The following is a 15,303-nucleotide window of genomic DNA, read 5'->3' as shown; positions in this document are numbered from 1 at the left end:
AGTACCTTTTGTGGGCAACCTCTCTATCATGTATAGCAAGAGAACAGGCTGTGTTAAACCAAGGTTAGAAGTTTTAGGTTGAATAAAAGAGTGAGGAATGTACGCTTCTATGTCAGACACTGTCATCTTTGTTATGCGTTCATCACACAGAAATGGGTCTCTGACAAGGAAACAGTAATTAGAGGTAAGGAAAAAAGCAAGAATGTTAGGTGTATCTCCAAGACGGTCAGGAATACGAATAGGATGTTGCATCAATTGCTCTAGCTCATGAAAGATAGCAAAGATGAAGGCTAGTTCACCAGGATGGTCAGTGAAGGGAGAAGAAAGTGAAAGCTGGTGGTGAACATTGAGATCTCTAAGGATGGAGATCTCCACAAAAGGATAGAAGGAAAGAATGTGCTCCACTTTCGAAGTTAAATAGCCCAAGAATTTAATATTGTCAGAAGAGTTAGGGGAGATAGACAGCACAGATAAATTTAGTGATAGAGTGACTATTGGGTCTAAGCCAGATGGTGGAAACCTCGGAAGATTCAAGAGCTTTGGCACCAGAGTAAGTTAAGCCGTTGCGCACATAGACGCAACATCCAGCTTTGGAACGAAAATAAGGATAAAAAAAAAAGTAGGAGGGAACAGAAACTCAGACAGCTCAGACAGCTGTGTTTCGGTGAGGAAAAGAAGTTGAGGTTTAGTAGAGGAGAGATGGTATTCTACAGATTGAGAATTAGATCTAAGACCGCGAATGCTGCCGAAGTTAATGAAGAAAAAGTTGAGGGAGGTGTCAAGAGCAGTCCGATCTGGGGACATATCTGGTCCCCTCCTCAGAAGGAAGTGTGTGTAGTAAGTGCATGTAGTTTTGTGAGAAAGAGAGTTGTCTTTAGAGGGCAGGCTGTGATTACCCCCTTGAGTTGTGAGACATAAAGGGAAACGTTCAGCGAGATCACAACTTTAGTGCTTCATTGCATCACGATCATCAGTCATTTGAATTATAAGGTTATGGTAAATCCCAGACAAGTTTCTGTTTCGTCTCTTACTGTTAATTCAACAAATTTCTTGATTTTTTTCTATTCTTCATCTTGCTACATATATGTGCCCTTCTAACTCATTTCCAGAAATACCCGTTTTCTTACTCAGGACGACGTGACGATTGCGACGATTGCAACTCGGTGGTTTTAACGATGATCCAAGAAAAATTGTCTTTCCTCTTTTCTTTCTGGTTCTGGGGAGAGCGGGACACGGGTTCCAAAGCATTCATAACCCTGCCTCTATCAGTCAGTCGTGTCCCGGGCGTGGTGTGGGGTGGGCATAGAAACTCATCACATGAAGTGCACTTAGTGAAGACTGTGTCCGTACTAGCTGTCGAGGAGCTAAGGAACTACTGAGGGTGAGCAGGCCTTAATTTCCAGTGAGGAAGGTGCCATGACACACTGGTGACTGTATCGTTGAGAGAGATGCCCGACACCCGTCACGTTGGTAGAAACTTGTGCAAGGCAAATCAGAGGACCCGAATCTAGAACTTATTTAGTTTATCTTCATTAGTCATTTTCATCATTATGTGAACACGATATATATATTTTTTCTCTCTCTCTCTCTCTCTCTCTCTCTCTCTCTCTCTCTCTCTCTCTCTCTCTATATATATATATATATATATATATATATATATATATATATATATATATATATATATATATATATCTATTATTTAATAATTTATCATCTGAGGTACCATTCTTCCTCATCACATTTCCTTATTGTGTGCATGCATTCACTCGCGATGCGATCTTGTCAACCCTCTTGTCACTGTCCCTGTCGCAAGAGTGTTCCTCTTTGCATTTATATCTCTGTGGACAAAAGAAAATTAAAAGAATCATGCATAATGTTTCATCTTTCAAGAAACGCTAACTTATAAATCTAAATATTCATGAAAACAAACAAAACAAACACACACACACACACACACACACACACATATATATATATATATATATATATATATATATATATATATATATATATATATATATATATATATATATATATAACGGTGTGTGCATTTTGTTGAATATCGTCAGCTTAATCTTTTATACTTCTATCGACGGCTGATGGTCAGATTCTGTGAGTGAAAATCCACACCAGTGAACAGATATTTTCGTCACGTGACTACCAGCTGATGCGACAGATGACAGACAAAACACACACATACACTCACTCACACACTCACACACACACATAGTAAAGGTGCACAAAGCCGTCAGGTATATTTAGAAGAGATAACTGACCGCATGGAGTGGCGTTGTTGGTATTGCTAGCGCTCCCAGTGAAGTGAAAGTGACGACACTGACGAGCTCTTTATAATCTCTTACAGCAGCGGGTTCACACAAAAAAAGTTTTGTTTGTTGCTGGTATAAATAGCTTTGTTTATTATTCTAACTAAATTAACTAACCGCATTCGAATCAATTCTGGGATATAAGATGAGATTAAGCGAAGTGCTAGTTGATGTATTGTCCTCACTAATTTAAGCATCATTCATTCCGCCTCTCGTAATAAGCCACTCTCGCGATAGCGTGTAGCAGTCAGAGGTCAGGATGGCAGCTCCTGTGGAGTCCTTGACTATTCTATGTCACTCAGTGCATTCAATCAACATTATGGTGGATGGTGACAGATAGACCAATGGATGTAAATGTGACAGTGCGTGCGCAGAATCCGCACCATCACTACCAAGATGTATTAGACTAAGTCTAATACATCTTGATCACTACCACCACCATAACTATTTATTCATACGTGAGACATCTGGCGGCGTCCCAGTAAAGGTCAAATATATTTCTCAGGAATATATATGGTACTCGCAATCGTAATGGAGCAAGGCAGCTAATTTTGAGTTTACTCGCAGTGTGACTATGTGTGTATTTGTATGTCAGTTTATGTAAGACTACCTCAAGAGACTATAGAATCGATCTCATTGACAAAATTAGCTTTATATCTGGAATTATTGTTATATAGATTTTCAGGTATTTGATTCAACTTCAGGATTAATATCAGTCATGTGAAGGTATGTGAAACGAAAGAGGTAGGAGATACTGGAAATATTCTAGTTTCTTTTACTTATTTATTAATTTATTTCATCTTATTTTATTCTATTCTATTTGTTTATTTATTTATTTTTGCGTGGCATTGGGAAGCTTTTTTTTCTGATTATTTTTATTTTGGCACCTCTAACCGAGCATGAAAGTTAATGTGAAACTAACTCAGAGCAATTAGAATATAGCAAAGGTTGTGACAAAACACCTTGATATTTGCATACATCGTCACAGCAGAAGCAAATAACATTGTGCGTTTGTATTTTAGAGTAAAAAAAAAATAATAATAATAATTCTTATGTGCAACATGTTAAAGAAACCCTGATATGTTGGGTAGACTGGTGTATTGAAATGGGAATGTTGTGATGGGCGTTGAGGTGTCACCTTGAATTAAGCAGTAAAACTGTACACTTTCTTGTAGTATAAAAGTAGCGATAACAGTTTGTATGACGTAGCCCGTAGTATTAAAGCAACAGCGTGTACTTATTTGAGTCGATAACATTGCCTAACACAGTGAAGAGCGTGGAAGAAAGTGACAAAGTGGTTCATATCATAATGTGTGTGTAGATGATATGCTTTATTGTGGTGGGTCTACAGAAGTTGCAATACTGATTTATTTATTTTATTTTATTTATTTATTTATTTATTTATAAATTTATTTATTTATTTATTTATTTATTTATTTAGAGAGAGAGAGAGAGAGAGAGAGAGAGAGAGAGAGAGAGAGAGAGAGAGAGAGAGAGAGATTAACATGAATAGTCTAGCTGTACGTTTATCTTGATTTATGCTAGGGTCACACTACATCTTTTTTTTTTTTTTTTTTTTTACTACGTCTCCGACGGTCGTAGGAGGAGTGTTACCGGCAACAATGACATCATTTTAACAGTTTTTGGTCTGTTGTAAGATCTCTTAAGTCAAGTCATACGTTAACGTAATGATATCGTACAATGTCGTAATATGTACTTGTTGTCACACGACATCATAGAAACATTACGACAATGGAGTGCTGTATTCGACTGTCGGGAAGAGAGTCATGACAAGCAAGTGCTGGGGTCACACTACAGCTTTTTTTTTTTTACTTTGACGTCCCTTACTGTCATAGGAGGGCTGTCGCTGGCAGCAATGATGTCATTTTAATGGCTTTTGGCCTGTCGTAAGATGTCATGAGTCAAGTCGTACGTTAACGCAGTGATATCGTACGATGTCGTAAGATTTCCTTGTTGTCACACAACATTGTAAAAGCATTACGGTAATCGAGCGCTGCATTCGATTGTCAGGAAGAGTCACAACAAGCAAAACCATTTCATCGGGCATACAATGACGTACAATGACGTTATAGAGAGATACAATATCGTACGTGCTGCTAACGACATCGTTCGACATCGAACGTGTCAAAAATCGTTTAAATATTGAGTCACGACTGGCCTTTGAACATACGTTTGGCAATGACACACGAAAATGTTGTTGCTAGAATCGTTGTGACCAGTGTGACCGCTCGTGCGTTGTCACCAGTTTAACAACACACACACACACACACACACACACACACACGGCCCGGTAGCTCAGTGGTTAGAGCGCTGGCTTCACAAGCCAGATGACCGGGGTTCGATTCCCCGGCTGGGTGGAAATATTTGGGTGTGTCTCCTTTCACGTGTAGCCCTTGTTCACCTAGCAGTGAGTAGGTACGGGATGTAAATCGAGGAGTTGTGACCTTGTTGTCCCGGTGTGTGGTGTGTGCCTGGTCTCAGACCTATCCCAAGATCGGAAATAATGAGCTCTGAGCTCGTTCCGTAGGGTAACGTCTGGCTGTCTCGTCAGAGACTGCAGCAGATCAAACAGTGAATTACACACACACACACACACACACACGATACAACGACTACTTCCCTACTAAAAAGAGTGTCAAATATTGAATATAAACTAGATAAACTGATAAAGGAGAAGATGGAAATGAAAGTGAATGAAGAACAGGATAAAGAGTTTATAAAACTGAGAGAAAGGATAAAAAAAGTGGAAGAAAACGAAGCTAGGCTAAGAGCGGAAAACGAAGAACTAAAAAAGGAAGTAGCTAACTACAAAAAGCAGATGGAAGAAGGACTCGGTAAAGCCGAGAAAGAAACAGAGAAGCTGAAAGATCTAGTAAACAAGGAAGAGGAAAGAGTACAGAACGTGATTAAAAAAGAAGTACAAGCATGGAGAGTCCAAGATAAGAAAGATAAGGCTGATTTTCAGGAGGTGATTCAAGAACAACTTAAAGAAAAAAAAAGAAAATATGACAAGCAAAATGATAGGAGTCCTCAAGACAAAAGAAAATCTAGTTAGAGAAATTGCAGAAAAAAAGAAGAGTGTAGTCGTATTTGGAATAAAAGAAAAAAATATAAAATATAGACCAAAAAGAGAAAAAAAGAAATTAAATCTGTCAAAGACCTACTGAAGAATCTAAACAACGAAGATAGGCAGAACTTGGAAGAGGAAGTAGAATAAATAAACAGAATGGGACCATATCAATAAGGAAAAACGAGACCAATTAAAATACTACTAAAATCACAAGCAGCAACAGAAGAAATATATAGAACACCAAACTTAGAGAAATAGAAGGCTGCAAGGATATCTATATAAAGAAAAATAGAAATGAGGAAGAAAGGAAGAGATTTAATGAACTGGCAGCAGCAGTAAGGGAAAAGAATAATGAAAGGTCAGAAGAGGAGAAGAAGGCATTTTTTTGGAGAATTCTAGGAGACAGGATAAGGAAATGGTATATAAACGAGGAAGAGAAAAAATTGGAACAAGTTTAACTAAAATTGATAAAGGCAAAAGACTAAAAATGATGTATACGAACATAGACAGGGGTTTATCAAGTAAATTAGAATTAAGAGATTACATAAGGAAAGAAAATCCAGATATTGTATGCCTGGCTGAAACAAAACTAAATAAGGCAATCAAAATAGACTTGGACAATAGGTATAATGTATGGAGAAGAGACAGAGTGGGTAAAGGAGGAGGAGGAGTCATGATTATGTTAAGGAAAGAGATAGTGATAAATGAAATGGAATGTGGGGAAGGAAAAGCAGAAGTATTGTATATTAAGATGCATATTAATAAAAAAGAGATAACAATCATTGTAACATATGTGCCACAAAAAACAAATTCAATGACCAATCAAGAATATAAAGACATGATAGATGACACAATAAGGAGTCTAATGAGAATCGTTAAAGAAAGGAGAAAAGTGATATTAGTAGGAGATTTCAACTGTAAAGAAGTGGACTGGGAAAATTATGAAAGTGGTATGGGGGAAGAAGCCTGGGGAGAAAGATCCTTGAACCTAATGATAGACAATATGATGGACCAGAGAGTAAAGGAATGCACAAGATTCAGAGGAAACGACGAGCCAGCGAGATTGGACCTAGTTTTTACAAGGGGTATACAAATGAATGATGATATAAGATATAAGTGCCCATTGGGAAAGAGTGACCATGCAATATTAGAAATAGATATAGAAGAGGGAAAGGAAGATAGAGACGATTCATACAAAGGAGACCGATTAAATTACAGAAAGGCTGATACTGAGAATCTCAAGAACTATTTTAAAAACGTAGACTGGGAGGAGATGGAAAACTCAGAGACAATGCAAGACAAATATAACTTATTTTTGGAAATATACAAAACTGGGGTCAGGGAATATGTCCCAAAATATAAACCTAAAGAAGAAGGAAAGAAAGATTGGTTTAATGCAAGGTGTGCCAAGGCAAAGGAGAAAAGAGATGGAGCATGGAAAAGGTGGAAGAGAAATAGGAATCCAGCAAATAAGGAAAAATTCAAAGCAGCAAGAAATGAATATGTTAAGGTGAGGAAGGAAGAGGAAGAGAACTTCGAAAAAGACATTGTCGAAAAATGTAAGGAGCAATCAAAATTGTTCTATAGATTCATAAATGGAAAAATTAGGCAAAAAGAAACAATAGAAAGGTTAAAAGGAGAGAACGGGATGATGGAAGACCCAAAAAGTATAACATAACATATAACATAATAACATAAATAATAGGATAACAAAGGGCCACCAAGGCCCATCTAGGTTATCCTGTATCAGTTGCACAGCAACCTTGTCATCAGTACTTAAAAATACACTTACAAGTACACAATACATTATATACTAATTCTAAATATTTGGCCCATTAACAGGGCTAAGTCCTGCAGCGAATTCCTCTACAATCTGTGATCCCCATACATGGGGATCATGTCTTGTTTAACTATAGTAAATTTCTTATAAAAACTATCATGCAACGCTATACATAATCATAAATCTAATAAATTTAAGTGCTTATGTAATCTGTTTTTAAACATTGTCAAACTAGTGCTATTTACAACCGTCTCTGGCAATGCATTCCAGAAATCTACCACCCTATGACTAAAGAAATATTTTCTTATATCTAACCTGCAGCCTTGCTTTCTAATCTTCCTGCCATGATTTCTAGTCCTATTTCCCTCCTCTAAGATAAAGAAAGATCTCACATCTATGTAGTTTGTATCTGAGAACATTTGAAATAACTCTATCATATCCCCTCTTATACATCTCCTCTCAAATGAAAACATGTTTAATTCCTTTAATCTATCTCTATACTCCAGGCGCTTTAATGCTGGTATCATCCTAGTTGCTCTTCTCTGAACTGCTTCTAACATGTTGATATCCTGCCTATAGTGGGGTGACCAGGCCTGTATGCAATACTCTAAATGGGGCCTAACATAGGAATTATATAAGCTACGCACCACTTCCTTACTTTTATAACTAACATTTCTATTTATAAAACCCAGGATCCTATTTGCCTTATTTCTTGTTTCTAAACATTGCTTTGAAAATTTCATAGTCCTGTCTATCACTACTCCTAAATCCTTTCCTTCCTGTACTGCCTCTAGCCAACATCCCTCCATCTCATAGCTAAAGTTTGTGTTGTCTTTACCTAAATGCATAACCTGACACTTTTTAGAAGTAAACTCCATCTGCCACCTGTCTGCCCATGCTATCAGCCTGTCCAGGTCTTGTTGTATTCTGTAATTGTCCTTTTCACCCTGTACTGCACATGCTATCTTAGTATCATCTGCAAACTTTGATACTTTGCTACTAATTCCTATATCTAAATCGTTAATGTACACCAAGAAAAGAAGAGGTCCTAGCACTGATCCTTGGGTACCCACTAACCACTTCCTTCCACTCAGACATTGCCCCATTTAATACTACTCTCTGTTTCCTATCAGAAAGCCATTCATTCACTAATTCAATCAACTAACCTACCCCCTATCCCATGTAGTCTCAATTTGTACACTAGCCTCCTATGCGGTACCTTATCAAACGCCTTGCTAAAATCTAGATATATAACATCTATGCTATTTCCATCATCTAACTCCTTGGTAATATATTCTAAGATATCGAACAAATTTGTAAGACAGGACCTCCCTGATCTAAAGCCATGTTGGTTATCTCTAATTAATCTATTCTCATTTAAATGCTCCCAAATACTACCCTTAATGATTTTCTCTAGTATCTTACATACTATACTAGTTAAACTGATCGGTCTATAATTATTCGCATCATCCTTCCTACCTTTTTTAAATATTGGAGTAACATTAGCTAACTTCCAGTCCTGAGGTATCTCAGCAAAGCATCTCAGTATGGCAGAACTATTAAATAAAAAATTCCAGGAGGTCTTTACTAAGGAATCCAAATTCGAGAGGCCACAGAGTAATAGAGAGACAATCTATATGAAAGAGATTAAAGTAACCAAGCTTGAAATAAAAGAGTTAATGAAGGAACTGGATGAAGAGAAGGCAATGGGACCAGATGAAGTCTCAGGCAGAATACTGAAAGAATGTAGGGAAGAACTAGCAAGTCCCATATACAACATCATAAAATGCTCAATAGAAAATGGAACAATACCAGTAGAATGGAAAAGAGCTGAGGTGGTTCCCATATATAAGAGTGGAAGGAAGGAAGAACCTTTAAATTACAGACCAGTATCACTAACTAGTGTAATATGCAAGATGTGTGAAAGAATAATAAAGAAACAATGGATTGAGTTCCTTGAAGACAACAAATTAATATCAAATAGCCAATTTGGTTTTAGAAAAGGACGGTCTTGTGTAACTAATTTATTGAGTTTCTATTCTAGAATAGTTGATAGAGTACATGAGAGAGAGGGATGGGTTGACGGCATTTATTGAGATTTAAAAAAGGCGTTTGACAAAGTACCACATGCAAGATTACTGTGGAAGTTAGAGGAGAAGGGTGGCTTAAAAGGAAGTACATTGAGATGGATAGAAAATTATTTGAGGGGGAGAGAAATAAGGACGGTAGTTAAAGATATGAAGTCAAAGTGGAGAGCAGTAGAAAGCGGAGTGCCACAGGGGTCAGTATTGGCACCAATACTTTTCCTCATTTATGTTAACGACATGCCAGAAGGAGTGAACAGCTACATAAATTTGTTTGCGGACGATACGAAACTGTGCAGAGTTATAAAGCAAAAGGAAGATTGTGAAATACTGCAAGACGACCTAAATAAGATCTGGGAATGGAGTAAGAAGTGGGAAATGGAATTCAATGTGAACAAAAGTCATGTCATGGAAATGGGAAAGAGTGAAAGACGACCTGTGGGAACCTATAAGATGGGAGATGGAGTAGAACTGGAGAAAGTCAAAAAGGAAAAGGACTTAGGAGTGACGATGGAAGAAAACAATCAACCAGTAAGCCATATTGATAGAATTTTTAGAGAAACATATAATTTGCTAAGGAATATTGGTGTAACATTTCACTACATGGACAAAGAAATGATGAAGAAATTGATAAGTACTATAATAAGACCCAGATTGGAATATGCAGGAGTAGTGTGGACCCCTCATAAAAAGAAACACATAAGGAAATTGGAGAGGCTACAAAGAATAGCTACAAGATTGATCAACGGAATGGACCAAGTGGATAATGAGAAACTGATCCTGAGAGAAGAATATGACATCCGAAGCACAAGATCGCATAGTAAAAAGCTGAGAAAAGGAAGATGTCTGAGAGATATTAAAAAATATACTTTCCCGCAGAGATGTATTGAGACGTGGAACAGTTTAGATGAAGAAGTAGTGTCTGCAATGAGTGTGCACACTTTTAAAGTAAGATTGGATAAGTGCAGATATGGAGACGGGGCCACACGAGCATAAAGCCCAGGCCCTGTAAAACTACAACTAGGTAAATACAACTAGGTAAATACACACACACACACACACGCCTGGTAGCTCAGTGGTTAGAGCTCTGGCTTCACAAGCCAGAGGACTGGGATTCGATTCCCTGGCCGGGTGGAGATATTTGGGTGTGTCTCCTTTCACGTGTAGACCCTGTTCACCTAGCAGTGAATAGGTACGGGATGTAAATCGAGGAGTTGTGACCTTGTTGTCCCGGTGTGTGGTGTGTGCCTGGTTTCAGGCCTATCCGAAGATCGGAAATAATGAGCTCTGAGCTCGTTCCGTAGCGTAACGTCTGGCTGTCTCGTCAGAGACTGCAGCAGATCAAACAGTGAAACACGAAAAAAATAAATAAAAAAAGCCAGTTTACCCACCGAAGATGATGGGATAGAGGAAGGGCATGATGGGTATGATGTCCCATCGTCCTTGTAAGATCTCTTTGGGACATACTTAGACATCGCAGGCCCATTGGACATGAGTTTGGAGGGGCTGCCTCCAACATCAGGAGTGAACATCCTCCTTCAGACTCCCACAAAGGTGGACATCCTTCGCTTTACGTGTCCGTCTTGTACTTAAATGCTTCCAATCGTTACGACAGTCGTATGCAATCGCAGAAAACTGGTCTGTACGACCGTCCTGGGCATCGTAGTAAAAAAAAAATAAATAAAGCTGTAGTGTGACTTCAGCATTAATGTGTAGCCCCTCAAAACACTACTATTACTACTACAGTCTGAAGATATTGTAGATGATAATATAGTTATCAGAAAGATTGTTACTTCTACTACTACTACTTCTACTACTACTACTACTACTACTACTACTACTACTACTACTACTACTACTACTACTACTACTACTACTACTACTACTACTACTACTAATACTACTACTACTACTACTACTACTACTTATTTCATTCCCTCACATTAGCTAGTCAGTCAGAACTACTACTACTATTACTACTACTAGTAAAGTTCCAAGATATTATAGATGATAATAAAGATAACTGATAAGCCGTGAAAAGGTGATAAAAAAAAGTTGATTAGCAAAGATACAACTTGAGCAAGATCGCTAACCGGTCTTGAGACTGTGTTTAGATTTTCAATCCTTCACCGAATCACCAGTGACTCAAACAGTTGCAGGAGATAGACTCATGCTCATCTCGCCTCACTGTCCCCATCTCGCGTACATTCCAGTTAAGTGTCATTGAAGAAGAGGGGATAGTTGTCTGGAAGGTTGTGTCGAGTTGATAGATGGAGAAATTGAGTTTTTGAGGCATTGAAAACTACTAGATTTTCTCTGTCCCAATTGGAAATCTTGAAAAGATCGGAAGTCAGGCGTTCTGTGGCGTCCCCGCGTGATCTGTTGACTTCCTGAAGGGTTGGTCGTCTCTGAAAGAACGTGGAAAGATGTAGGGTGGTATCATCAGCGTAGGAGTGGATAGGGAAAGAAGTTTGGTTAAGAAGGTCATTAATGAATAATAGAAAGAGAGTTGGTGACAGGACAGAACCCTGAGGAACACCACTATTAATAGGTTTAGGAGAAGAACAGTAGCCATTTACCACAGCAGCAATAGAGCGGTTGGAAAGGAAACTTGAGATAAATTTGCAGAGAGAAGGATAGAAACCGTAGGAGGGCAGTTTTGAAATCAAAGCTTTATGCCAGACTCTATCAAAAGCTTTTGATATGTCTAACGCTACAGCAAAAGTTTCACCAAAATCTCTAAAAGAGGATAACCAAGACTCAGTAAGGATCACCAGTAGAGCGACCTTGACGGAAGCCATACTGGCGATCAGACAGAAGATTGTGAAGCGACAGATGTTTGAGAATCTTCCTATTCAGGATAGATTCAAAAACTTTAGACAAGCAAGAGATTAAAGCTATATATATATATATATATATATATATATATATATATATATATATATATATATATATATATATATATATATATATATATATATATATATATATAATAATTATAGTGATTTAGTGATTCCTCCAGCTCTCCTCATTTCCCAGGTCCCCCTTTGCAGCTCTTTCACTTGGCTGACATGACATGGGAATAAAAATATGATAACCCAAAACAACCTAACCTACCATAACTTTAATCTAATTTAACTCTAAATTAAAACTAACCTAACATAACCTAGTTGAGGTGACAACTTCCATTGATTCGTCTTCCTTAGAAAATTCTGACCAGTGGTGTGGTTAAATTATGCTAGCTAGGTTACATTTTTGTTACTTTAGGTTAAAGTTAGAGTTAGGTTAGTTTTGGGTATCATATTTTCATTCCCGCATCATGACAGCTGAGTGAAAGAGCTGTGAAGGGGAAGCCTGAAAATGAGTAGAGCTGGAGGAACCACTATTTTAGGTCTCCTGAGATTATAATATGTGACTCATTTACAGGGAGCGAGAGTCCAGTGTTTGGTCACGGAGGATTCAGAGTAGATCCAGCACTACAGAAGAACATTGAGGCCATGATGGAGTCAGGAGGCTCATCACCACCCAACAAGATTTCTGCCCCATATGAGGTGCCACAGTTTCCCATTGAGCAAATTGAGGACAAGCTGAAGCTCCACCGTCACTTGAGTATAATGTAAGTGTTCTTGCATCTCTGTATTCACTGTGTTGTGTTGTAAAGTAATTGCTTCTAAAGAAATGGATGAATATTGTTTCTAGGTTTTTTCTCACTAACTCACTTTACTGACTTACACATACTATTTATTAATCTCCTTCCCAACTCTCTCTCTCTCTCTCTCTCTCTCTCTCTCTCTCTCTCTCTCTCTCTCTCTCTCATGTGATTGAATAGAAACAGCTTATGACTGAAATTTTCTGCTAGCTTCAGAGGGATAGCATGGGAAATTATCTTCAGACTCATTTTCCAATTGAGAACATTTTTTTTTTCTTTTCCAGACAATCTTTTGGTCTTTCACCATCATAACAATCATGTAGTCATGTTGAAAATTTAGGTCACTTCTATGATAGAGTAAATTTTGTTTTATTCATTAATAGATTTTTCTATCGTAACTATATTAGATTGATGATTCCTTTTAGGTTGTTTTGCTATTTTTCATTTCTAAGATTTTTTTTGTGTATATACATGTTTAATATTTTTGTTTTGTTTATGTGAGTGAATTACCTTATAAACATATTACTGTTTAAATTATATTGTACCAATACAAGACCTTACTGTGCTCATTTATATTGAATGTGCTGTTAACAGAGCTGAGCGCCACTCCAGATATGAGCCATCAGAGACTGCTGTGGATGAAGATGACACCAAGACCTTTGACCTTGATGAGACTGACTATATTCCTCATTACCAGAGGGTGTTCATCAGTGGTGAAGAGGCCTCCAATGTAAGTGTTCTACCTCAGTGGCTTGATCCTCCTGCCTAGTTGGCTCTGTGCCCAAAAAGCCAATTAACCCATTAGTGCCCAGTCATAGGTCCTGTTTTAATTTTTTTATGAAATTTGGTACAAATGGCAGCTATGGGATAAGAAATACAAATCAAAAATGAATTTTTTGGAAATTGCATTCTGAAATTAGGAAAAAAATCATGTCCTTTAAAGTACACTTGGGCACTACCCATAGAAAAAAACTGTAGAATACACAAAGTAGGAAAACTTAAAGAAAATGCTGGAAATTTGTATATATTGTGAATTTATTAAACCTCAGTAATTGTTTGGGAATAAATGTGTATTCTTAAAGAAATCTAACTTTGCAAAATCACAAGATTTTTTTTTTTTTATTGTTTATTACTGAAATATTTTTTCAGTTTAGATTGAACTTCATCATGAATCTGACAAATAAGCATTATGTTTATTTCTACACATGACTGAGTAAACCTCTAGAGAGGGATGTTTCCATTGTCCTTTATGCCCATCACGATTCCCACCTTGTGATAAAAACACCAGACCAGGACAAAAAAAGACATTTATAAAACCAGTTCTGCAGCAGCCAGTGCCACTCTCAGTTGCGAGTTCTGATGGCATAGCACATCACCATATTATCTAGGATGTCTACACTACCCATGTGGGTATCGTAGACTTTGATGGTGTTTGGCTGGTCCACTTCTGCCCGTTTCATCTCCTATGATGAATACCAGAACAGAAAAGAATGTAAATTCACTACGTATTGTATATATTTACCTAGTTGTATTCACCTAATTGTATTGTACAGGGTTCGAGCAGGGCTCATGGTGTCCTGTCTCCATATCTCCATTTATCTAATTTTTCCTTAAAGCTATGAACATTACGTGCTGTAACAACTTAATTATCCAGTGCATCCCATTTTTCCACCATTCTGTGTGGAAAACTGTATTTTCCAATATCCTTCACACACTGCTTCATTCTGATCTTCTTTTCATGTCCTCTTGTCCTTCCATCATCTTCTGTCAGCAGCACCAGGTCTTCTTTGTCTATTTTTTCCATATCATTTACTATCTTATACATTGTTATTAGGTCCCGCGTTCTCTTCTATCTTGTAAGGTTGGCAGTCTCATTTCCTTCAATCGTTCTTCATATGTGAGGTCCTTTAATTCCGGCATCATCTTAGTAGCAATCTTCTGTATCCTTTCCAATTTTCTTGTATCCTTTTTAGAGCTCAGAGACCATATCACTGCTGCATATTCCAGCCTTGGACGTATCATGCTTGTGATGATTTTTTTCATCATATCTTTATCCATGTAATGAAATGCCACTCTTATATTAGTAAACATTTTATATGATAGTCCAAATATCTTGCTTATGTGTTTATCAGGGCTCAGATTTTCCTGTATGATCACTCCCAGATCTTTTTCTTCTTTAGTCTTCATTATTTGTTCCTCCCCCATCAAATAGTTCCATACCAGTCTTCTCTTACTCTTTCCTAGTTCCATTATGTGACATTTCTTGGCATTAAACTCCAATTTCCACTTCCTACTCCACTCATAGATCTTGTTTATATCTTCCTGCAATAGCAGACAGTCTTCTTTGGTTTTGATAACTCTTAGCAGATTTGCAT

At 37.5% G+C, this 15,303-nt stretch overlaps 1 protein-coding gene across 1 annotated transcript in view; it reads left to right on the top strand.

Annotated features, from left to right (window-relative positions):
* The window catches only part of LOC123519725 (AMP deaminase 2-like), a 226,816-nt gene that overhangs the window by 3,272 nt on the left and 208,241 nt on the right, over positions 1-15,303 (top strand). The window contains exons 2-3 of the mRNA XM_045281229.1: positions 12,706-12,895; positions 13,523-13,658. Coding sequence (XP_045137164.1) covers positions 12,706-12,895; positions 13,523-13,658 — 326 coding nt within the window. The remainder of the gene's footprint in view (positions 1-12,705; positions 12,896-13,522; positions 13,659-15,303) is intronic.

The sequence above is a fragment of the Portunus trituberculatus genome, chromosome 46, assembly GCF_017591435.1.
Source record: "Portunus trituberculatus isolate SZX2019 chromosome 46, ASM1759143v1, whole genome shotgun sequence".
Lineage (NCBI taxonomy): Eukaryota > Metazoa > Arthropoda > Malacostraca > Decapoda > Portunidae > Portunus > Portunus trituberculatus.
The sequence above is the reverse complement of the archived record's forward strand: the minus strand, read 5'-3'. Positions and strand labels throughout refer to the sequence as shown.